Consider the following 24279-nt stretch of genomic DNA (forward strand, 5'->3'; position numbering starts at 1 on the left):
CTGAGTATTCTGTGTGTCTCTCTCTCTCTGAGTATTCTGTGTGTCTCTCTCTCTCTGAGTATTCTGTGTGTGTCTCTCTCTGAGTATTCTGTGTGTCTCTCTCTCTGAGTATTCTGTGTGTCTCTCTCTCTGAGTATTCTGTGTGTCTCTCTCTCTGAGTATTCTGTGTGTCTCTCTCTCTCTGAGTATTCTGTGTGTCTCTCTCTCTCTCTCTCTCTGAGTATTCTGTGTGTCTCTCTCTCTGAGTATTCTGTGTGTCTCTCTCTCTCTCTCTGAGTATTCTGTGTGTCTCTCTCTCTGAGTATTCTGTGTGTCTCTCTCTCTCTGAGTATTCTGAGTATTCTGTGTGTCTCTCTCTCTCTGAGTATTCTGTGTGTGTCTCTCTCTCTCTGAGTATTCTGTGTGTGTCTCTCTCTCTCTGAGTATTCTGTGTGTCTCTCTCTCTCTCTGAGTATTCTGTGTGTGTCTCTCTCTCTGAGTATTCTGTGTGTGTCTCTCTCTCTGAGTATTCTGTGTGTCTCTCTCTCTGAGTATTCTGTGTGTCTCTCTCTCTCTCTCTGAGTATTTCTGTGTGTGTCTCTCTCTCTGAGTATTCTGTGTGTCTCTCTCTCTCTCTGAGTATTCTGTGTCTCTCTCTCTCTCTCTCTGAGTATTCTGTGTGTCTCTCTCTCTCTGAGTATTCTGTGTGTCTCTCTCTCTCTGAGTATTCTGTGTGTCTCTCTCTCTGAGTATTCTGTGTGTCTCTCTCTGAGTATTCTGTGTGTGTCTCTCTCTCTCTGAGTATTCTGTGTGTCTCTCTCTCTCTGAGTATTCTGTGTGTGTCTCTCTCTCTGAGTATTCTGTGTGTGTCTCTCTCTCTCTGAGTATTCTGTGTGTCTCTCTCTCTCTCTCTGAGTATTCTGTGTGTCTCTCTCTCTGAGTATTCTGTGTGTGTGTCTCTCTCTGAGTATTCTGTGTGTCTCTCTCTCTCTCTCTCTGAGTATTCTGTGTGTGTCTCTCTCTCTGAGTATTCTGTGTGTCTCTCTCTCTCTCTCTCTGAGTATTCTGTGTGTCTCTCTCTCTCTCTCTCTGAGTATTCTGTGTGTGTCTCTCTGTGTGTCTCTCTCTCTGAGTATTCTGTGTGTCTCTCTCTCTCTGAGTATTCTGTGTGTCTCTCTCTCTCGCTGAGTATTCTGTGTGTCTCTCTCTCTGAGTATTCTGTGTGTCTCTCTCTCTCTGAGTATTCTGTGTGTGTCTCTCTCTCTGAGTATTCTGTGTGTGTCTCTCTCTTATTCTCTGAGTATTCTGTGTGTCTCTCTCTCTCTCTCTCTGAGTATTCTGTGTGTCTCTCTCTCTCTGAGTATTCTGTGTGTCTCTCTCTCTCTCTGAGTATTCTGTGTGTCTCTCTCTCTCTCTGAGTATTCTGTGTGTGTCTCTCTCTCTCTGAGTATTCTGTGTGTCTCTCTCTCTCTGAGTATTCTGTGTGTCTCTCTCTCTCTCTGAGTATTCTGTGTGTCTCTCTCTCTCTGAGTATTCTGTGTGTCTCTCTCTCTGAGTATTCTGTGTGTCTCTCTCTCTGAGTATTCTGTGTGTCTCTCTCTCTGAGTATTCTGTGTGTCTCTCTCTCTCTGAGTATTCTGTGTGTCTCTCTCTCTCTGAGTATTCTGTGTGTCTCTCTCTCTCTGAGTATTCTGTGTGTCTCTCTCTCTCTCTGAGTATTCTGTGTGTCTCTCTCTCTCTGAGTATTCTGTGTGTCTCTCTCTCTGAGTATTCTGTGTGTCTCTCTCTCTCTGAGTATTCTGTGTGTCTCTCTCTGAGTATTCTGTGTGTCTCTCTGAGTATTCTGTGTGTGTCTCTCTCTCTCTGAGTATTCTGTGTGTCTCTCTCTCTCTGAGTATTCTGTGTGTCTCTCTCTGAGTATTCTGTGTGTGAGTATTCTGTGTGTCTCTCTGAGTATTCTGTGTCTCTCTCTCTCTGAGTATTCTGTGTGTCTCTCTCTGAGTATTCTGTGTGTCTCTCTCTCTGAGTATTCTGTGTGTCTCTCTCTATTTTGTCTCTCTGAGTATTCTGTGTGTCTCTCTCTCTCTCTGAGTATTCTGTGTGTCTCTCTCTCTCTGAGTATTCTGTGTGTCTCTCTCTCTGAGTATTCTGAGTATTCTGTGTGTCTCTCTCTCTGAGTATTCTGTGTGTCTCTCTCTGAGTATTCTGTGTGTCTCTCTCTCTGAGTATTCTGTGTGTCTCTCTCTCTCTGAGTATTCTGTGTGTGTCTCTCTCTCTCTCTGAGTATTCTGTGTGTCTCTCTCTCTGAGTATTCTGTGTGTCTCTCTCTCTCTGAGTATTCTGTGTGTGTGTCTCTCTCTCTGAGTATTCTGTGTGTGTCTCTCTCTCTCTGAGTATTCTGTCTGTCTCTCTCTCTCTCTCTCTGAGTATTCTGTGTGTCTCTCTCTCTCTCTGAGTATTCTGTGTGTGTCTCTCTCTCTGAGTATTCTGTGTGTCTCTCTCTCTGAGTATTCTGTGTGTCTCTCTCTCTCTCTGAGTATTCTGTGTGTCTCTCTCTCTCTGAGTATTCTGTGTGTCTCTCTCTCTCTGAGTATTCTGTGTGTCTCTCTCTCTCTGAGTATTCTGTGTGTCTCTCTCTCTCTGAGTATTCTGTGTGTGTCTCTCTCTCTCTGAGTATTCTGTGTGTCTCTCTCTCTCTCTCTCTGAGTATTCTGTGTGTGAGTCTGTGTGTCTCTCTCTCTCTCTGAGTATTCTGTGTGTCTCTCTCTCTCTGTGTGTCTCTCTGTCTGAGTATTCTGTGTCTCTCTCTCTGAGTATTCTGTGTGTCTATTCTGTGTGTGTCTCTCTCTCTGAGTATTCTGTGTGTGTCTCTCTCTCTCTCTGAGTATTCTGTGTGTCTCTCTCTCTCTGAGTATTCTGTGTGTGTCTCTCTCTCTGAGTATTCTGTGTGTCTCTCTCTCTCTCTGAGTATTCTGTGTGTCTCTCTCTCTGAGTATTCTGTGTGTCTCTCTCTCTGAGTATTCTGTGTGTCTCTCTCTCTCTGAGTATTCTGTGTGTCTCTCTCTCTCTGAGTATTCTGTGTGTGTCTCTCTCTCTCTCTGAGTATTCTGTGTGTCTCTCTCTCTGAGTATTCTGTGTGTCTCTCTCTGAGTATTCTGTGTGTCTCTCTCTCTCTGAGTATTCTGTGTGTCTCTCTCTCTCTCTCTGAGTATTCTGTGTGTCTCTCTCTCTCTCTGAGTATTCTGTGTGTCTCTCTCTGAGTATTCTGTGTGTCTCTCTCTGAGTATTCTGTGTGTCTCTCTCTGAGTATTATGTGTGTGTCTCTCTCTCTCTGAGTATTCTGTGTGTCTCTCTCTCTCTGAGTATTCTGTGTGTCTCTCTCTCTGAGTATTCTGTGTGTCTCTCTCTCTCTGAGTATTCTGTGTGTCTCTCTCTCTGAGTATTCTGTATTCTGAGTGTGTCTCTCTCTCTCTGAGTATTCTGTGTGTGTCTCTCTCTCTGAATATTCTGTGTGTCTCTCTCTCTGAGTATTCTGTGTGTGTCTCTCTCTCTCTGAGTATTCTGTGTCTCTCTCTCTCTCTCTCTCTCTGAGTATTCTGTGTGTGTCTCTCTCTCTCTCTGTGTGTCTCTCTCTCTGAGTATTCTGTGTGTGTCTCTCTCTCTGAGTATTCTGTGTGTGTCTCTCTCTCTCTGAGTATTCTGTGTGTGTCTCTCTCTCTCTCTGAGTATTCTGTGTGTGTCTCTCTCTCTCTCTCTGAGTATTCTGTGTGTCTCTCTCTCTCTGAGTATTCTGTGTGTCTCTCTCTCTCTGAGTATTCTGTGTGTCTCTCTCTCTGAGTATTCTGTGTGTCTCTCTCTCTGAGTATTCTGTGTGTCTCTCTCTCTGAGTATTCTGTGTGTCTCTCTCTCTCTCTCTGAGTATTCTGTGTGTCTCTCTCTGAGTATTCTGTGTGTGTCTCTCTCTCTCTCTGAGTATTCTGTGTGTCTCTCTCTCTCTCTGAGTATTCTGTGTGTCTCTCTCTCTGAGTATTCTGTGTGTGTGTCTCTCTCTCTGAGTATTTTGTGTCTCTCTCTCTCTCTGAGTATTCTGTGTGTCTCTCTCTCTCTCTGAGTATTCTGTGTGTCTCTCTCTCTCTGAGTATTCTGTGTGTCTCTCTCTCTGAGTATTCTGTGTCTCTCTCTCTCTGAGTATTCTGTGTCTCTCTCTCTCTCTGAGTAGTCTGTGTGTGTCTCTCTCTCTGAGTATTTTGTGTGTCTCTCTCTCTCTCTCTGAGTATTTTGTGTCTCTCTCTCTCTCTCTCTCTCTCTCTCTGAGTATTCTGTGTGTGTCTCTTTCTCTCTGAGTATTCTGTGTTTGTCTCTCTCTCTCTGAGTATTCTGTGTCTCTCTCTCTCTCTGAGTATTTTGTGTCTCTCTCTCTCTCTCTGAGTATTCTGTGTGTGTCTCTCTCTCTCTGAGTATTCTGTGTTTGTCTCTCTCTCTCTCTGAGTATTCTGTGTGTGTCTCTCTCTCTCTGAGTATTCTGTGTGTTCTCTCTCTCTCTCTGAGTATTCTGTGTTTGTCTCTCTCTCTCTGAGTATTCTGTGTGTGTCTCTCTCTCTCTGAATATTCTGTGTTTGTCTCTCTCTCTCTGAGTATTCTGTGTGTGTCTCTCCCTCTCTCTGAGTATTCTGTGTGTCTCTCTCACTACAGGCTGTGATGGCTAGCGACTTTGCCCTACCGCGTTTCCGGAACCTTCAGAAGCTCCTGCTGGTCCATGGTCACTGGTGTTACTCCAGACTGGCCAACATGATACTGTACTTCTTCTACAAGAACGCTGTGAGTCTCTCTCTCACACACACACACACACACACACACACACACACACACACACACACACACACACACACACACACACACACACACACACACACACACACAGCTAAAAGTAATGTTTGGACTTGCGATCGTCTGCTGGGGTTCAATACAACATTGAGAACAGTCAGGAAATGAACAGGAAATGACTGCTGACATTTGGTGGTCAAAGGATTGTATCACATTTCCAGTGGGTCAGAAGTTTACATACACTAAGTTGACTGTGCCTTTAAACAGCTCGGAAAATTCCCAAAAATGATGTCATTGCTTTAGAAGCTTCTGATGGGCTAATTGACATCATTTGAGTCAATTGGAGGTGTACCTGTGGATGTATTTCAAGGCCTACCTTCAAACTCAGTTCCTCTTTGCTTGACATCATGGGAAAATTAAAAGAGATCAGCCAAGACCTCAGAAAAAAATTGTAGACCTCCACAAGTCTGGTTCATCCTTGGGAGCAATTTACAAACGCCTGAAGGTACCACGTTCATCTGTACAAACAATAGTACACAAGTATAAACACCATGGGACCACGCAGCCATCATGCCGCTCAGGAAGGAGAGGCGTTCTGTCTCTTACTGATGAACGTACTTTGGTGCGAAAAGTGCAAATCAATCCCAGAACAACAGCAAAGGACCTTGTGAAGATGCTGGAGGAAACAGGTACAAATATCGATATCCACAGTAAAACGAGTCCTATATCGGCATAACCTGAAAGGCCGCTCAGCAAGGAAGAAGCCACTGGTCCAAAACTGCCATAAAAAAAGCCAGACTACGGTCTGCAACTGCACTGGGGACAAAGATCGTACTTTTTGGAGAAATGTCCTCTGGTCTGATGAAACAAAAATAGAACTGTGTGGCCATAATGACCATCGTTATGTTTGGAGGAAAAAGGGGATGCTTGCAAGCCGAAGAACACCATCCCAACCGTGAAGCACGAGGGTGGCAGCATCATGTTGTGGGGGTGCTTTGCTGCAGGAGGGACTGGTGCACTTCACAAAATAGATGGCATCATGAGGAGGAAAAATTATGTGGATATATTGAAGCAACATCTCAAGACATCAGTTAAAGCTTGGTTGCAAATGGGTCTTCCAAATGGACAATGACCCCAAGCATACTTCCATTGTTGTGGCAAAATGGCTTAAGGTCAACAAAGTCAAGGTATTGGAGTGGCCATAACAAAGCCCTGACCTCAATCCTATAGAACATTTGTGGGCAGAACTGAAAAAGGCCTACAGACCTGACTCCGTTACACCAGCTCTGTCAGGAGGAATGGGCCAAAATTCACCCAACTTATTGTGGGAAGCTTGTGGAAGGCTACCCGTAATGTTTGACCCAAGTTAAGCAATTTAAAGGCAATGCTACCAAATACTAATTGAGTGTATGTAAACTTCTGACCCACTGGGAATGTGATGAAAGAAAATAAAAGCTGAAATAAATCATTCTCTCTGCAATTATTCTGACATTTCACATTCTTAAAATGAAGTGGTGATCCTAACTGATTTAAGTCAGGCAATTTTTGACCTTGATTAAATGTCAGGAATTGTGAAAAACTGAGATTAAATGAATTTGGCTAATGTGTATGTAAACTTCCGACTTTAACTGTATGTGTATTTTTGGCCCTGTTTTTAACAACCTACACTAAATCAACTTGGCTTGATATGGCGATCAGGTATTGAATGTTCAACTGTACATAGTTATACAGGTTCACATACAGAACAGATCCTCGTCATAAAGAACATTGAATAAACAGACATGAAACCGCCAACATCATCAGGATAAATGAGCTGCACTTCTGTCATTTTCTCTATAAAGATATACATATTTTTCGATCCGCTGGCCTCTTCCCCCCTCTCCGAGTCCTTTCTGCTCAGCGCTCATTGACTCCGTGACTCTGCTGCCATTTTGTAGTTCTTTGTCTTGAACAGTAATCGAAGCAAACGTAAGCATGACAGGCAATATTATTTTCAGGAGGGGAGTTAGCCTGCATGCAGCTATTTAGACAAGCTCTACGTACACAGTATGTCAACAAGCAAGATACAGCCAGTCAGTAGCGATTTAATGGGCAAACATTGGCTATTGGGAGGCAGTTATTTTTTTCAGCAACTCTGGCAGTGTAACTTATGAAGATGACGTCACACAAAACAGTCAACAGTTTGGACACAGATAATCATTCCAGGGTTTTTCTACATTGTAAAATAGTAGTGAAGACATCAATTACCCGATTCTGTAAAATGACAAACTAAATTAAAAGTTGGTCACACAAAAAAAAGGCCCAAATCTACAAATCAATCAGCATTAGAAATATAGTTCTGAATTTGTGAGTTGGCCGAGACTGGTCCGGGCCGAGACTGGTCAGGGCCGAGACTGGTCCGGGCCGAGACTGCAGTGGGCCGAGACTGGTCAGGGCCGAGACTGGTCCGGGCCGAGACTGCAGTGGGCCGAGACTGGTCCGGGCCGAGACTACAGTGGGCCGAGACTACAGTGGGCCGAAACTGCAGTGGGCCGAGACTGCAGTGGGCCGAGACTGGTCAGGGCCGAGACTGGTCAGGGCAGAGACTGGTCAGGGCCGAGACTGCAGTGGGCCGAGACTGGTCCGGGCCGAGACTGCAGTGGGCCGAGACTGCAGTGGGCCGAGACTGGTCCGGGCCGAGACTGGTCCGGGCCTAGACTGGTCCGGGCCGAGACTGCAGTGGGCCGAGACTGGTCCGGGCCGAGACTGCAGTGGTACCCTGAAAGAGCTGTACATTTATTTCCAGCCCCCAGACTGAACAGCTGTAGAACCTCTGTCAGTCGACTCATCTCTCTCCCTCTCTCTCTCTCTCTCTCTCTCTCTCTCTCTCTTCCCTCCCTATTCCTCTCTCCCTCTCTCTCCTTCCCTCTATTCCTCTCTCCCTACCTCTCTCCTTCTCTCTCCCTCTCTCCTTCTCTCTCCCTCTCGCTCTCCTTCTCCCTCTACCTCTCCCCCTTTCCCTCACTCTCTCTCTCCTTCTCGCTCTTCCTCTCTCTCCCTCTCTCTGTCCTTCTCCCTCTTCCTCACCCTCCCTCTCTCTCTTTCCTCTCCCCCTCCCTCCCTCCCTCGCCCTCCCTCTCTCTCTCCTTCCTCTCCCCTCCCTACCTCTCTCCTTCCCTCTCTCTCTCCTTCCCTCTCTTCGTCTCCCCATCTCCCTCTCTGTCCTCCCCAGATGTTCGTAGCGCTGATCTTCTGGTACCAGTTCTACTGTGGTTTCTCTGGGTCAGCCATGATAGACCAGTGGTATCTGATCTTCTTCAACCTCATGTTCTCTGCCTTCCCTCAACTCATCACCGGGACCCTGGATAAAGATGTATCCTCAGAGACCCTCCAAGAACTGCCTCAGCTCTACATGAACGGACAGAACTCAGAGGTGTTAATAACTAGTGATAGATGATATGGTGTTCATAACTAGTGTTAGATTAGAACTACGTTAGCTCTACATGAACGAGCAGAACTCAGAGGTCCGAACAGCCACGTTGATGTGTAAAGTAAATACACTGCTCAAAAAAATAAAGGGAACACTTAAACGACACAATGTAACTCCTAGTCAATCACACTTCTATGAACTCAAACTGTCTACTTAGGAAGCGACACTGATTGACAATAAATTTCACATGCTGTTGTGCAAATGGAATAGACAACAAGTGGAAATTATAGGCTACAGTCCAACAGGGACACCATACCCAGCTGGCTATGGTCCAACAGGGACACCATACCCAGCTGGCTGTGGTCCAACAGGGACACTATACCCAGCTGGCTACGGTCCAACAGGGACATCACACCCAGCTGGCTGTGGTCCAACAGGGACACCATACCCAGCTGGCTGTGGTCCAACAGGGACACTATACCCAGCTGGCTGCGGTCCAACAGGGACACCATACCCAGCTGGCTGTGGTCCAACAGGGACACCATACCCAGCTGGCTGTGGTCCAACAGGGACACCATACCCAGCTGGCTGTGGTCCAACAGGGACACCATACCCAGCTGGCTGTGGTCCAACAGGGACACCATACCCAGCTGGCTACGGTCCAACAGGGACACCATACCCAGCTGGCTGTGGTCCAACAGGGACACTATACCCAGCTGGCTGTGGTCCAACAGGGACACCATACCCAGCTGGCTGTGGTCCAACAGGGACACCATACCCAGCTGGCTGTGGTCCAACAGGGACACCATACCCAGCTGGCTGTGGTCCAACAGGGACACCATACCCAGCTGGCTGTGGTCCAACAGGTAGCCAGCTGGCTGTGGTCCAACAGGGACACTATACCCAGCTGGCTACGGACAGGGACACATACCCAGCTGGCTGTGGTCCAACAGGGACACTATACCCAGCTGGCTGTGGTCCAACAGGGACACCATACCCAGCTGGCTGTGGTCCAACAGGGACACCATACCCAGCTGGCTGTGGTCCAACAGGGACACCATACCCAGCTGGCTGTGGTCCAACAGGGACACCATACCCAGCTGGCTCCAGTCCAACAGGGACACCATACCCAGCTGGCTGTGGTCCAACAGGGACACCATACCCAGCTGGTTCTGTTTTAGAACACACCTGCTTGGTGGCTGCTGCTCTGAGCGTGTTGTTTATGATGTGAAATGCTCATGTTTGTGTTTCAGGAATACAAGCCATATATGTTCTGGATGACCATGATAGATGCCTTCTACCAAAGCCTGGTCTGCTTCTTCATACCCTACTGTGTGAGTTATTATTTATACCCTACTGTGTGAGTTAGGATTGGTGACTTTATACCTTACTGTGTGAGTTATTATTGGTGACTTTATACCTTACTGTGTGAGTTATTATTGGTTTCTTTATACCCTACTGTGTGAGTTAGGATTGGTTACTTTATACCCTACTGTGTGAGTTATTATTGGTTACTTTATACCCTACTGTGTTAGTTAGGATTGGTTACTTTATACCCTACTGTGTGAGTTATTATTGGTTACTTTATACCCTACTGTGTTAGTTAGGATTGGTTACTTTATACCCTACTGTGTGAGTTAGGATTGGTTACTTTATACCCTACTGTGTGAGTTATTATTGGTGACTTTATACCTTACTGTGTGAGTTATTATTGGTTACTTTATACCCTACTGTGTGAGTTATTATTGGTTACTTTATACCCTACTGTGTGAGTTAGGATTGGTTACTTTATACCCTACTGTGTTAGTTATTATTGGTTACTTTATACCCTACTGTGTGAGTTATTATTGGTTACTTTATACCCTACTGTGTGAGTTAGGATTGGTGACTTTATACCCTACTGTGTGAGTTATTATTGGTTACTTTATACCCTACTGTAGATGCACTATTGTAAAGTGGCTGCTCCACTGGATGTCAGAAGGTGAATTCACCAATTTGTAAGTCGCTCTGGATAAGAGCGTCTGCTAAATGACTTAAATGTAAATGTAATGTAAATGTTAGTTAGATTGGTTACTTTATACCCTACTGTGTGAGTTATTATTGGTTACTTTATACCCTACTGTGTGAGTTATTATTGGTTACTTTATACCCTACTGTGTGAGTTAGGATTGGTTACTTTATACCCTACTGTGTGAGTTATTATTGGTTACTTTACACCCTACTGTGTGAGTTTAGATTGGTTACTTTATACCCTACTGTGTGAGTTATTATTGGTTACTTTATACCCTACTGTGTTAGTTAGGATTGGTTACTTTATACCCTACTGTGTTAGTTATTATTGGTTGCTTTATACCCTACTGTGTGAGTTATTATTGGTTACTTTATACCCTACTGTGTGAGTTAGGATTGGTTACTTTATACCCTACTGTGTGAGTTATTATTGGTTACTTTATACCCTACTGTGTTAGTTAGGATTGGTTACTTTATACCCTACTGTGTTAGTTAGGATTGGTTACTTTATACCCTACTGTGTGAGTTATTATTGGTTACTTTATACCCTACTGTGTTAGTTAGGATTGGTTACTTTATACCCTACTGTGTTAGTTATTATTGGTTACTTTATACCCAACTGTGTGAGTTATTATTGATTACTTTATACCCTACTGTGTGAGTTATTATTGGTTACTTTATACCCTACTGTGTGAGTTATTATTGGTTACTTTATACCCTACTGTGTGAGTTATTATTGGTTACTTTATACCCTACTGTGTGAGTTAGGATTGGTTACTTTATACCCTACTGTGTTAGTTATTATTGGTTGCTTTATACCCTACTGTGTGAGTTATTATTGGTTACTTTATACCCTCCTGTGTGAGTTAGGATTGGTTACTTTATACCCTACTGTGTGAGTTATTATTGGTTACTTTACACCCTACTGTGTGAGTTATTATTGGTTACTTTATACCCTACTGTGTTAGTTTGGATTGTTTACTTTATACCCTACTGTGTTAGTTATTATTGGTTGCTTTATACCCTACTGTGTGAGTTATTATTGGTTACTTTATACCCTACTGTGTGAGTTAGGATTGGTTACTTTATACCCTACTGTGTTAGTTAGGATTGGTTACTTTATACCCTACTGTGTTAGTTAGGATTGGTTACTTTATACCCTACTGTGTGAGTTAGGATTGGTTACTTTATACCCTACTGTGTGAGTTATTATTGGTTACTTTATACCCTACTGTGTGAGTTATTATTGGTTACTTTATACCCTACTGTGTGAGTTAGGATTGTTTACTTTATACCCTACTGTGTGAGTTATTATTGGTTACTTTATACCCTACTGTGTGAGTTATTATTGGTTACTTTATACCCTACTGTGTGAGTTATTATTGGTTACTTTATACCCTACTGTGTTAGTTAGGATTGTTTACTTTATACCCTACTGTGTGAGTTATTATTGGTTACTTTATACCCTACTGTGTGAGTTAGGATTGTTTACTTTATACCCTACTGTGTGAGTTATTATTGGTTACTTTATACCCTACTGTGTGAGTTAGGATTGGTTACTTTATACCCTACTGTGTGAGTTATTATTGGTTACTTTATACCCTACTGTGTGAGTTATTATTGGTTACTTTATACCCTACTGTGTGAGTTATTATTGTTTACTTTATACCCTACTGTGTGAGTTATTATTGGTTACTTTATACCCTACTGTGTGAGTCAGGATTGGTTACTTTACACCCTACTGTGTGAGTTATTATTGGTTTCTTTATACCCTACTGTGTTAGTTAGGATTGGTTACTTTATACCCCACTGTTTTAGTTATTATTGTTTGCTTTATACCCTACTGTGTGAGTTATTATTGGTTACTTTATACCCTACTGTGTGAGTTATTATTGGTTACTTTATACCCTACTGTGTTAGTTAGGATTGGTTACTTTATACCCTACTGTGTGAGTTATTATTGGTTACTTTATACCCTACTGTGTTAGTTAGGATTGGTTACTTTATACCCTACTGTGTGAGTTAGGATTGGTTACTTTATACCCTACTGTGTGAGTTATTATTGGTGACTTTATACCTTACTGTGTGAGTTATTATTGGTTACTTTATACCCTACTGTGTGAGTTATTATTGGTTACTTTATACCCTACTGTGTGAGTTAGGATTGGTTACTTTATACCCTACTGTGTTAGTTATTATTGGTTACTTTATACCCTACTGTGTGAGTTATTATTGGTTACTTTATACCCTACTGTGTGAGTTAGGATTGGTGACTTTATACCCTACTGTGTGAGTTATTATTGGTTACTTTATACCCTACTGTAGATGCACTATTGTAAAGTGGCTGCTCCACTGGATGTCAGAAGGTGAATTCACCAATTTGTAAGTCGCTCTGGATAAGAGCGTCTGCTAAATGACTTAAATGTAAATGTAATGTAAATGTTAGTTAGGATTGGTTACTTTATACCCTACTGTGTGAGTTATTATTGGTTACTTTATACCCTACTGTGTGAGTTATTATTGGTTACTTTATACCCTACTGTGTGAGTTAGGATTGGTTACTTTATACCCTACTGTGTGAGTTATTATTGGTTACTTTACACCCTACTGTGTGAGTTTAGATTGGTTACTTTATACCCTACTGTGTGAGTTATTATTGGTTACTTTATACCCTACTGTGTTAGTTAGGATTGGTTACTTTATACCCTACTGTGTTAGTTATTATTGGTTGCTTTATACCCTACTGTGTGAGTTATTATTGGTTACTTTATACCCTACTGTGTGAGTTATTATTGGTTACTTTATACCCTACTGTGTTAGTTAGGATTGTTTACTTTATACCCTACTGTGTGAGTTATTATTGGTTACTTTATACCCTACTGTGTGAGTTAGGATTGTTTACTTTATACCCTACTGTGTGAGTTATTATTGGTTACTTTATACCCTACTGTGTGAGTTAGGATTGGTTACTTTATACCCTACTGTGTGAGTTATTATTGGTTACTTTATACCCTACTGTGTGAGTTATTATTGGTTACTTTATACCCTACTGTGTGAGTTATTATTGTTTACTTTATACCCTACTGTGTGAGTTATTATTGGTTACTTTATACCCTACTGTGTGAGTCAGGATTGGTTACTTTACACCCTACTGTGTGAGTTATTATTGGTTTCTTTATACCCTACTGTGTTAGTTAGGATTGGTTACTTTATACCCCACTGTTTTAGTTATTATTGTTTGCTTTATACCCTACTGTGTGAGTTATTATTGGTTACTTTATACCCTACTGTGTGAGTTATTATTGGTTACTTTATACCCTACTGTGTTAGTTAGGATTGGTTACTTTATACCCTACTGTGTGAGTTATTATTGGTTACTTTATACCCTACTGTGTTAGTTAGGATTGGTTACTTTATACCCTACTGTGTGAGTTAGGATTGGTTACTTTATACCCTACTGTGTGAGTTATTATTGGTGACTTTATACCTTACTGTGTGAGTTATTATTGGTTACTTTATACCCTACTGTGTGAGTTATTATTGGTTACTTTATACCCTACTGTGTGAGTTAGGATTGGTTACTTTATACCCTACTGTGTTAGTTATTATTGGTTACTTTATACCCTACTGTGTGAGTTATTATTGGTTACTTTATACCCTACTGTGAGTTAGGATTGGTGACTTTATACCCTACTGTGTGAGTTATTATTGGTTACTTTATACCCTACTGTAGATGCAGTTTGTAAAGTGGCTGCTCCACTGGATGTCAGAAGGTGAATTCACTTTGTATATAAGAGCCTGCTAAATGACTTAAATGTAAATGTAATGTAAATGTTAGTTAGATTGGTTACTTTATACCCTACTGTGTGAGTTATTATTGGTTACTTTATACCCTACTGTGTGAGTTATTATTGGTTACTTTATACCCTACTGTGTGAGTTAGGATTGGTTACTTTATACCCTACTGTGTGAGTTATTATTGGTTACTTTACACCCTACTGTGTGAGTTTAGATTGGTTACTTTATACCCCACTGTGTGAGTTATTATTGGTTACTTTATACCCTACTGTGTTAGTTAGGATTGGTTACTTTATACCCTACTGTGTTAGTTATTATTGGTTACTTTATACCCTACTGTGTGAGTTATTATTGGTTACTTTATACCCTACTGTGTGAGTTAGGATTGGTTACTTTATACCCTACTGTGTGAGTTATTATTGGTTACTTTATACCCTACTGTGTTAGTTAGGATTGGTTACTTTATACCCTACTGTGTTAGTTAGGATTGGTTACTTTATACCCTACTGTGTGAGTTATTATTGGTTACTTTATACCCTACTGTGTTAGTTAGGATTGGTTACTTTATACCCTACTGTGTTAGTTATTATTGGTTACTTTATACCCAACTGTGTGAGTTATTATTGATTACTTTATACCCTACTGTGTGAGTTATTATTGGTTACTTTATACCCTACTGTGTGAGTTATTATTGGTTACTTTATACCCTACTGTGTGAGTTATTATTGGTTACTTTATACCCTACTGTGTGAGTTAGGATTGGTTACTTTATACCCTACTGTGTGAGTTATTATTGGTTACTTTATACCCTACTGTGTGAGTTAGGATTGGTTAATTTATACCCTACTGTGTGAGTTATTATTGGTTACTTTATACCCTACTGTGTGAGTTAGGATTGGTTAATTTATACCCTACTGTGTGAGTTATTATTGATTACTTTATACCCTACTGTGTGAGTTAGGATTGGTTAATTTATACCCTACTGTGTGAGTTATTATTGGTTACTTTATACCCTACTGTGTTAGTTAAGATTGGTTACTTTATACCCTACTGTGTGAGTTATTATTGGTTACTTTACACCCTACTGTGTGAGTTATTATTGGTTACTTTATACCCTACTGTGTTAGTTTGGATTGTTTACTTTATACCCTACTGTGTTAGTTATTATTGGTTGCTTTATACCCTACTGTGTGAGTTATTATTGGTTACTTTATACCCTACTGTGTGAGTTAGGATTGGTTACTTTATACCCTACTGTGTTAGTTAGGATTGGTTACTTTATACCCTACTGTGTTAGTTAGGATTGGTTACTTTATACCCTACTGTGTGAGTTATTATTGGTTGCTTTATACCCTACTGTGTGAGTTATTATTGGTTACTCTATACCCTACTGTGTGAGTTAGGATTGGTTACTTTACACCCTACTGTGTGAGTTATTATTGGTTGCTTTATACCCTACTGTGTTAGTTAGGATTGGTTACTTTATACCCTACTGTGTGAGTTAGGATTGGTTACTTTATACCCTACTGTGTGAGTTATTATTGGTTGCTTTATACCCTACTGTGTGAGTTACTTTATTACTGTGTTAGTTATTATTGGTTGCTTTATACCCTACTGTGTGAGTTATTATTGGATACTTTATACCCTACCCTTTATACTGTGTTAGTTAGGATTGATTACTTTATACCCTACTGTGTGAGTTATTATTGGTTACTTTACACCCTACTGTGTGAGTTATTATTGGTTTCTTTATACCCTACTGTGTTAGTTAGGATCGGTTACTTTATACCCCACTGTTTTAGTTATTATTGTTTGCTTTATACCCTACTGTGTGAGTTATTATTGGTTACTTTATACCCTACTGTGTGAGTTATTATTGGTTACTTTATACCCTACTGTGTGAGTTAGGATTGGTGACTTTATACCCTACTGTGTGAGTTATTATTGGTTACTTTATACCCTACTGTAGATGCACTATTTAAAGTGGCTGCTCCACTGGATGTCTTATGAATTCCCTTTGTACTGTGGATAAGAGCGTCTGTTGACTTAAATGGTTACTTTATTAACTGTGTGAGTTATTATTGGTTACTTTATACCCTACTGTGTGAGTTATTATTGGTTACTTTATACCCTACTGTGTGAGTTAGGATTGGTTACTTTATACCCTACTGTGTGAGTTATTATTGGTTACTTTACACCCTACTGTGTGAGTTTAGATTGGTTACTTTATACCCTACTGTGTGAGTTATTATTGGATACTTTATACCCTACTGTGTGAGTTAGGATTGATTACTTTATACCCTACTGTGTGAGTTATTATTGGTTACTTTACACCCTACTGTGTGAGTTATTATTGGTTTCTTTATACCCTACTGTGTTAGTTAGGATCGGTTACTTTATACCCCACTGTTTTAGTTATTATTGTTTGATTTATACCCTACTGTGTGACTTATTATTGGTTACTTTATACCCTACTGTGTGAGTTATTATTGGTTACTTTATACCCTACTGTGTGAGTTAGGATTGGTGACTTTATACCCTACTGTGTGAGTTATTATTGGTTACTTTATACCCTACTGTAGATGCACTATTGTAAAGTGGCTGCTCCACTGGATGTCTTAAGGTGAATTCACCAATTTGTAAGTCGCTCTGGATAAGAGCGTCTGCTAAATGACTTAAATGTAAATGTAATGTAAATGTTAGTTAGGATTGGTTACTTTATACCCTACTGTGTGAGTTATTATTGGTTACTTTATACCCTACTGTGTGAGTTATTATTGGTTACTTTATACCCTACTGTGTTAGTTATTATTGGTTACTTTATACCCTACTGTGTGAGTTAGGATTGGTTACTTTATACCCTACTGTGTGAGTTATTATTGGTTACTTTATACCCTACTGTGTGAGTTAGGATTGGTTACTTTATACCCTACTGTGTGAGTTATTATTGGTTACTTTATACCCTACTGTGTGAGTTTAGATTGGTTACTTTATACCCTACTGTGTGAGTTATTATTGGTTACTTTATACCCTACTGTGTTAGTTAGGATTGGTTACTTTATACCCTACTGTGTGAGTTATTATTGGTTACTTTATACCCTACTGTGTGAGTTAGGATTGGTTACTTTATACCCTACTGTGTGAGTTAGGATTGGTTACTTTATACCCTACTGTGTGAGTTATTATTGGTTACTTTTTATCCTACTGTGTGAGTTCTTATTGGTTTCTTTATACCCTACTGTGTGAGTTAGGATTGGTTACTTTATACCCTACTGTGTTAGTTATTATTGGTTACTTTATACCCAACTGTGTGAGTTATTATTGATTACTTTATACCCTACTGTGTGAGTTATTATTGGTTACTTTATACCCTACTGTGTGAGTTATTATTGGTTACTTTATACCCTACTGTGTGAGTTATTATTGGTTACTTTATACCCTACTGTGTGAGTTAGGATTGGTTACTTTATACCCTACTGTGTGAGTTATTATTGGTTACTTTATACCCTACTGTGTTAGTTATTATTGGTTACTTTATACCCTACTGTGTGAGTTATTATTGGTTACTTTATACCCTACTTTATACCCTACTGTGAGTTAGGATTGGTTAATTTATACCCTACTGTGTGAGTTATTATTGGTTACTTTATACCCTACTGTGTGAGTTAGGATTGGTTAATTTATACCCTACTGTGTGAGTTATTATTGGTTACTTTATACCCTACTGTGTTAGTTAAGATTGGTTACTTTATACCCTACTGTGTGAGTTATTATTGGTTACTTTATATCCTACTGTGTGAGTTCTTATTGGTTTCTTTATACCCTACTGTGTTAGTTAGGATTGGTTACTTTATACCCTACTGTGTTAGTTATTATTGGTTGCTTTATACCCTACTGTGTGAGTTATTATTGGTTACTTTATACCCTACTGTGTGAGTTAGGTTACTTTATACCCTACTGTTAGTTATTATTGGTTACTTTATACCCTACTGTGTGAGTTATTATTGGTTACTTTATACCCTACTGTGTGAGTTATTATTGGTTACTTTATACCCTACTGTGTGAGTTATTATTGGTTACTTTATACCCTACTGTGTTAACTTTATACCCTACTGTGTTAGTTATTATTGGTTACTTTATACCCTACTGTGTGAGTTAGGATTGGTTACTTTATACCCTACTGTGTGAGTTATTATTGGTTACTTTATACCCTACTGTGTGAGTTAGGATTGGTTACTTTATACCCTACTGTGTGAGTTATTATTGGTTACTTTATACCCTACTGTGTTAGTTATTATTGGTTATTGGTTACTTTATACCCTACTGTGTGAGTTAGGATTGGTTACTTTATACCCTACTGTGTGAGTTATTATTGGTTACTTTATACCCTACTGTGTGAGTTAGGATTTATACCCTACTGTGTTTATTACTTTATACCCTACTGTGTGAGTTAGGATTGGTTACTTTATACCCTACTGTGTGAGTTATTATTGGTTACTTTATACCCTACTGTGTGAGTTATTATTGGTTACTTTATACCCTACTGTGTGAGTTAGGTTATTGTGTTTACTTTATACCCTACTGTGTGAGTTATTATTGGTTACTTTATACCCTACTGTGTGAGTTAGGATTGGTTACTTTATACCCTACTGTGTGAGTTATTATTGGTTACTTTATACCCTACTGTGTTTAGTTATTGGTTACTTTATACCCTACTGTGTTTATTATTGGTTACTTTATACTGTGTGAGTTATTATTGGTTACTTTATACCCTACTGTGTTATTATTGGAGTTATTATTGGTTACTTTATACCCTACTGTGTGTTAGTTGGTTACTTTATACCCTACTGTGTGAGTTATTATTGGTTATTTATACCCTACTGTGTGAGTTAGATTGTTACTTTATACCCTACTGTGTTAGTTATTATTGGTTACTTTATACCCTACTGTGTTAGTTATTATACCCTACTGTGTGTTACTTTATACCCTACTGTGTGAGTTAGGATTGGTTACTTTATACCCTACTGTGTGAGTTATTATTGGTTACTTTATACCCTACTGTGTTAGTTAGGATTGGTTACTTTATACCCTACTGTGTTAGTTATTATTGGTTACTTTATACCCTACTGTGTGAGTTATTATTGGTTACTTTATACCCTACTGTGTGAGTTATTATTGGTTACTTTATACCCTACTGTGTGAGTTAGGATTGGTTATTTATACCCTACTGTGTTATTATTGGTTACTTTATACCCTACTGTGTGAGTTATTATTGGTTACTTTATACCCTACTGTGTTAGTTATTATTGGTTACTTTATACCCTACTGTGTGAGTTATTATTGGTTACTTTATACCCTACTGTGTGAGTTATTATTGGTTACTTTATACCCTACTGTGTTAGTTATTATTGGTTACTTTATACCCTACTGTGTGAGTTATTATTGGTTACTTTATACCCTACTGTGTGAGTTTAGATTGGTTACTTTATACCCTACTGTGTGAGTTATTATTGGTTACTTTATACCCTTGTGTTAGTTAGGATTGGTTACTTTATACCCTACTGTGTGAGTTATTATTGGTTACTTTATACCCTACTGTGTGAGTTATTATTGGTTACTTTATACCCTACTGTGTTAGAGTTATTACTTGTGTTACTTTATACCCCTACTGTGTTTAGATTGGTTACTTTATACCCTACTGTGTAGTTATTATTATGGTTACTTTATACCCTACTGTTACTTTATACCCTACTGTGTGAGGATTATTTATTACTGGTTACTTTATACCCTACTGTGTGAGTTATTATTGTTACTTTATACCCTACTGGTTTATTATTGGTTACTTTATACCCTACTGTGTTAGTTATTATTGGTTACTTTATACCCTACTGTGTGAGTTATTATTGGTTACTTTATACCCTACTGTGTGATTATTGGTTACTTTATACCCTACTGTGTGAGTTATTATTGGTTACTTTATACCCTACTGTGTGAGTTACCCCTACTGTGTTAGTTATTATTGGTTACTTTATACCCTACTTGTGTTACTTTTATATACCCTACTGTGTGAGTTATTATTGGTTACTTTATACCCTACTGTGTGAGTTATTATTGGTTACTTTATACCCTACTGTGTTAGTTAGTGTTATTGGTTACTTTATACCCTACTGTGTTTATTATTGGTTACTTTATACCCTACTGTGTGAGTTATTATTGGTTACTTTATACCCTACTGTGTTAGTTATTATAGGTTACTTTATACCCTACTGTGTTAGTTATTATTGGTTACTTTATACCCTACTGTGTTAGTTATTATTGGTTACTTTATACCCTACTGTGTGAGTTATTGGTTATTTATACCCTACTGTGTGAGTTATTATTGGTTACTTTATACCCTACTGTGTTAGTTAGTTGGTTAAGTTACTTTATACCCTACTGTGTTAGTTATTATTGGTTATACCCTACTGTGTGATTACTTTATACTACTGTGTGAGTTAGGATTGGTTACTTTATACCCTACTGTGTTAGTTAGTTGGTTACTTTATACCCTACTGTGTTTAGGATTGGTTACTTTATACCCTACTGTGTGAGTTATTATTGGTTACTTTATACCCTACTGTGTGAGTTATTATTGGTTATTTATACCCTACTGTGTGAGTTACTTTATACCCTACTGTGTGAGTTATTATTGGTTACTTTATACCCTACTGTGTGAGTTATTATTGGTTACTTTATACCCTACTGTGTGAGTTATTATTGGTTGCTTTATACCCTACTGTGTGAGTTATTATTGGTTACTTTTTATCCTACTGTGTGAGTTCTTATTGGTTTCTTTATACCCTACTGTGTTAGTTAGGATTGGTTACTTTATACCCTACTGTGTTAGTTATTATTGGTTGCTTTATACCCTACTGTGTGAGTTATTATTGGTTACTTTATACCCTCCTGTGTGAGTTATTATTGGTTACTTTATACCCTACTGTGTGAGTTAGGATTGGTTACTTTATACCCTACTGTGTTAGTTATTATTGGATACTTTATACCCTACTGTGTGAGTTATTATTGGTTACTTTATACCCTACTGTGTTAGTTATTATTGGTTGCTTTATACCCTACTGTGTGAGTTATTATTGGATACTTTATACCCTACTGTGTGAGTTAGGATTGGTTACTTTATACCCTACTGTGTGAGTTATTATTGGTTACTTTACACCCTACTGTGTGAGTTATTATTGGTTTCTTTATACCCTACTGTGTTAGTTAGGATTGGTTACTTTATACCCCACTGTTTTAGTTATTATTGTTTGCTTTATACCCTACTGTGTGAGTTATTATTGGTTACTTTATACCCTACTGTGTGAGTTATTATTGGTTACTTTATACCCTACTGTGTTAGTTAGGATTGGTTACTTTATACCCTACTGCGTTAGTTAGGATTGGTTACTTTATACCCTACTGTGTGAGTTATTATTGGTTACTTTATACCCTACTGTGTTAGTTAGGATTGGTTTCTTTTGGAGCACTTTGATGGATGAACTTAACATATATGTAATAACCCTGTCATGACATCTTCTACTATCTCTCTCTCTCACACACAGACCACTGATCCCTTTGTCTGTCTGCCCATCTCCTCCAGGCCTATGCTGACTCTGATGTGGACCTGTTGACCTGGGGAACCCCCATCACCACCCTGGCTCTGTTTACTATACTGATACACCTGGGCTTGGAGACCAAGACCTGGGTAAGAACACACTCCTATGAATTTACTGATTGTCTAAATCAACTTATTTTCAAGTACTTTCAAAGCCTCAATTACAAAATTTTGAATATGGGCTACTTTGTAAATCAATTAATTTGAAAACTAAATGAAGAGTTTTGGACATAGTTTTTTGGGGGGCTGAATAAAAGCCTTTCTGAATTTCCAGTGAATCAAGTCATTTGGAGTTGTTAAATCATATATAGCCCTCGTTGGTTAGATTGAACCAGAAGACTGTTAAATCATATATAGCCCTCGTTGGTTAGATTGAACCAGAAGACTGTTAAATCATATATAGCCCTCGTTGGTTAGATTGAACCAGAAGACTGTTAAATCATATATAGCCCTCGTTGGTTAGATTGAACCAGAAGACTGTTAAATCATATATAGCCCTCGTTGGTTAGATTGAACCAGAAGACTGTTAAATCATATATAGCCCTCGTTGGTTAGATTGAACCAGAAGACTGTTAAATCATATATAGCCCTCGTTGGTTAGATTGAACCAGAAGACTGTTAAATCATATATAGCCCTCGTTGGTTAGATTGAACCAGAAGACTGTTAAATCATATATAGCCCTCGTTGGTTAGATTGAACCAGAAGACTGTTAAATCATATATAGCCCTCGTTGGTTAGATTGAACCAGAAGACTGTTAAATCATATATAGCCCTCGTTGGTTAGATTGAACCAGAAGACTGTTAAATCATATATAGCCCTCGTTGGTTAGATTGAACCAGAAGACTGTTAAATCATATATAGCCCTCGTTGGTTAGATTGAACCAGAAGACTGTTAAATCATATATAGCCCTCGTTGGTTAGATTGAACCAGAAGACTGTTAAATCATATATAGCCCTCGTTGGTTAGATTGAACCAGAAGACTGTTAAATCATATATAGCCCTCGTTGGTTAGATTGAACCAGAAGACTGTTAAATCATATATAGCCCTCGTTGGTTAGATTGAACCAGAAGACTGTTAAATCATATATAGCCCTCGTTGGTTAGATTGAACTAGAAGACTGTTAAATCATATATAGCCCTCGTTGGTTAGATTGAACCAGAAGACTGTTAAATCATATATAGCCCTCGTTGGTTAGATTGAACCAGAAGACTGTTAAATCATATATAGCCCTCGTTGGTTAGATTGAACCAGAAGACTGTTAAATCATATATAGCCCTCGTTGGTTAGATTGAACCAGAAGACTGTTAAATCATATATAGCCCACGTTGGTTAGATTGAACCAGAAGACTGTTAAATCATATATGTTAAATCATATATAGCCCTCGTTGGTTAGATTGAACCAGAAGACTGTTAAATCATATATAGCCCTCGTTGGTTAGATTGAACCAGAAGACTGTTAAATCATATATAGCCCTCGTTGGTTAGATTGAACCAGAAGACTGTTAAATCATATATAGCCCTCGTTGGTTAGATTGAACCAGAAGACTGTTAAATCATATATAGCCCTCGTTGGTTAGATTGAACCAGAAGACTGTTAAATCATATATAGCCCTCGTTGGTTAGATTGAACCAGAAGACTGTTAAATCATATATAGCCCTCGTTGGTTAGATTGAACCAGAAGACTGTTAAATCATATATAGCCCTCGTTGGTTAGATTGAACCAGAAGACTGTTAAATCATATATAGCCCTCGTTGGTTAGATTGAACCAGAAGACTGTTAAATCATATATAGCCCTCGTTGGTTAGATTGAACCAGAAGACTGTTAAATCATATATAGCCCTCGTTGGTTAGATTGAACCAGAAGACTGTTAAATCATATATAGCCCTCGTTGGTTAGATTGAACCAGAAGACTGTTAAATCATATATAGCCCTCGTTGGTTAGATTGAACCAGAAGACTGTTAAATCATATATAGCCCACGTTGGTTAGATTGAACCAGAAGACTGTTAAATCATATATGTTAAATCATATATAGCCCTCGTTGGTTAGATTGAACCAGAAGACTGTTAAATCATATATAGCCCTCGTTGGTTAGATTGAACCAGAAGACTGTTAAATCATATATAGCCCTCGTTGGTTAGATTGAACCAGAAGACTGTTAAATCATATATAGCCCTCGTTGGTTAGATTGAACCAGAAGACTGTTAAATCATATATAGCCCTCGTTGGTTAGATTGAACCAGAAGACTGTTAAATCATATATAGCCCTCGTTGGTTAGATTGAACCAGAAGACTGTTAAATCATATATAGCCCACGTTGGTTAGATTGAACCAGAAGACTGTTAAATCATATATGTTAAATCATTAAATCATATATAGCCCTCGCTGGTTAGATTGAACCAGAAGACTGTTAAATCATATATAGCCCTCGTTGGTTAGATTGAACCAGAAGACTGTTAAATCATATATAGCCCTCGTTGGTTAGATTGAACCAGAAGACTGTTAAATCATATATAGCCCTCGCTGGTTAGATTGAACCAGAAGACTGTTAAATCATATATAGCCCTCGTTGGTTAGATTGAACCAGAAGACTGTTAAATCA

At 39.2% G+C, this 24279-nt stretch overlaps 1 protein-coding gene across 1 annotated transcript in view; it reads left to right on the forward strand.

Moving 5' to 3' along the window:
• Nucleotides 1–24279, forward strand: part of atp10a (ATPase phospholipid transporting 10A) — a 171996-nt gene that overhangs the window by 137864 nt on the left and 9853 nt on the right. The window contains exons 16-19 of the mRNA XM_064952702.1: nt 4672–4797; nt 8015–8215; nt 9466–9546; nt 21657–21761. Coding sequence (XP_064808774.1) covers nt 4672–4797; nt 8015–8215; nt 9466–9546; nt 21657–21761 — 513 coding nt within the window. The remainder of the gene's footprint in view (nt 1–4671; nt 4798–8014; nt 8216–9465; nt 9547–21656; nt 21762–24279) is intronic.

The sequence above is a fragment of the Oncorhynchus masou genome, chromosome 31, assembly GCF_036934945.1.
Source record: "Oncorhynchus masou masou isolate Uvic2021 chromosome 31, UVic_Omas_1.1, whole genome shotgun sequence".
NCBI lineage: Eukaryota > Metazoa > Chordata > Actinopteri > Salmoniformes > Salmonidae > Oncorhynchus > Oncorhynchus masou.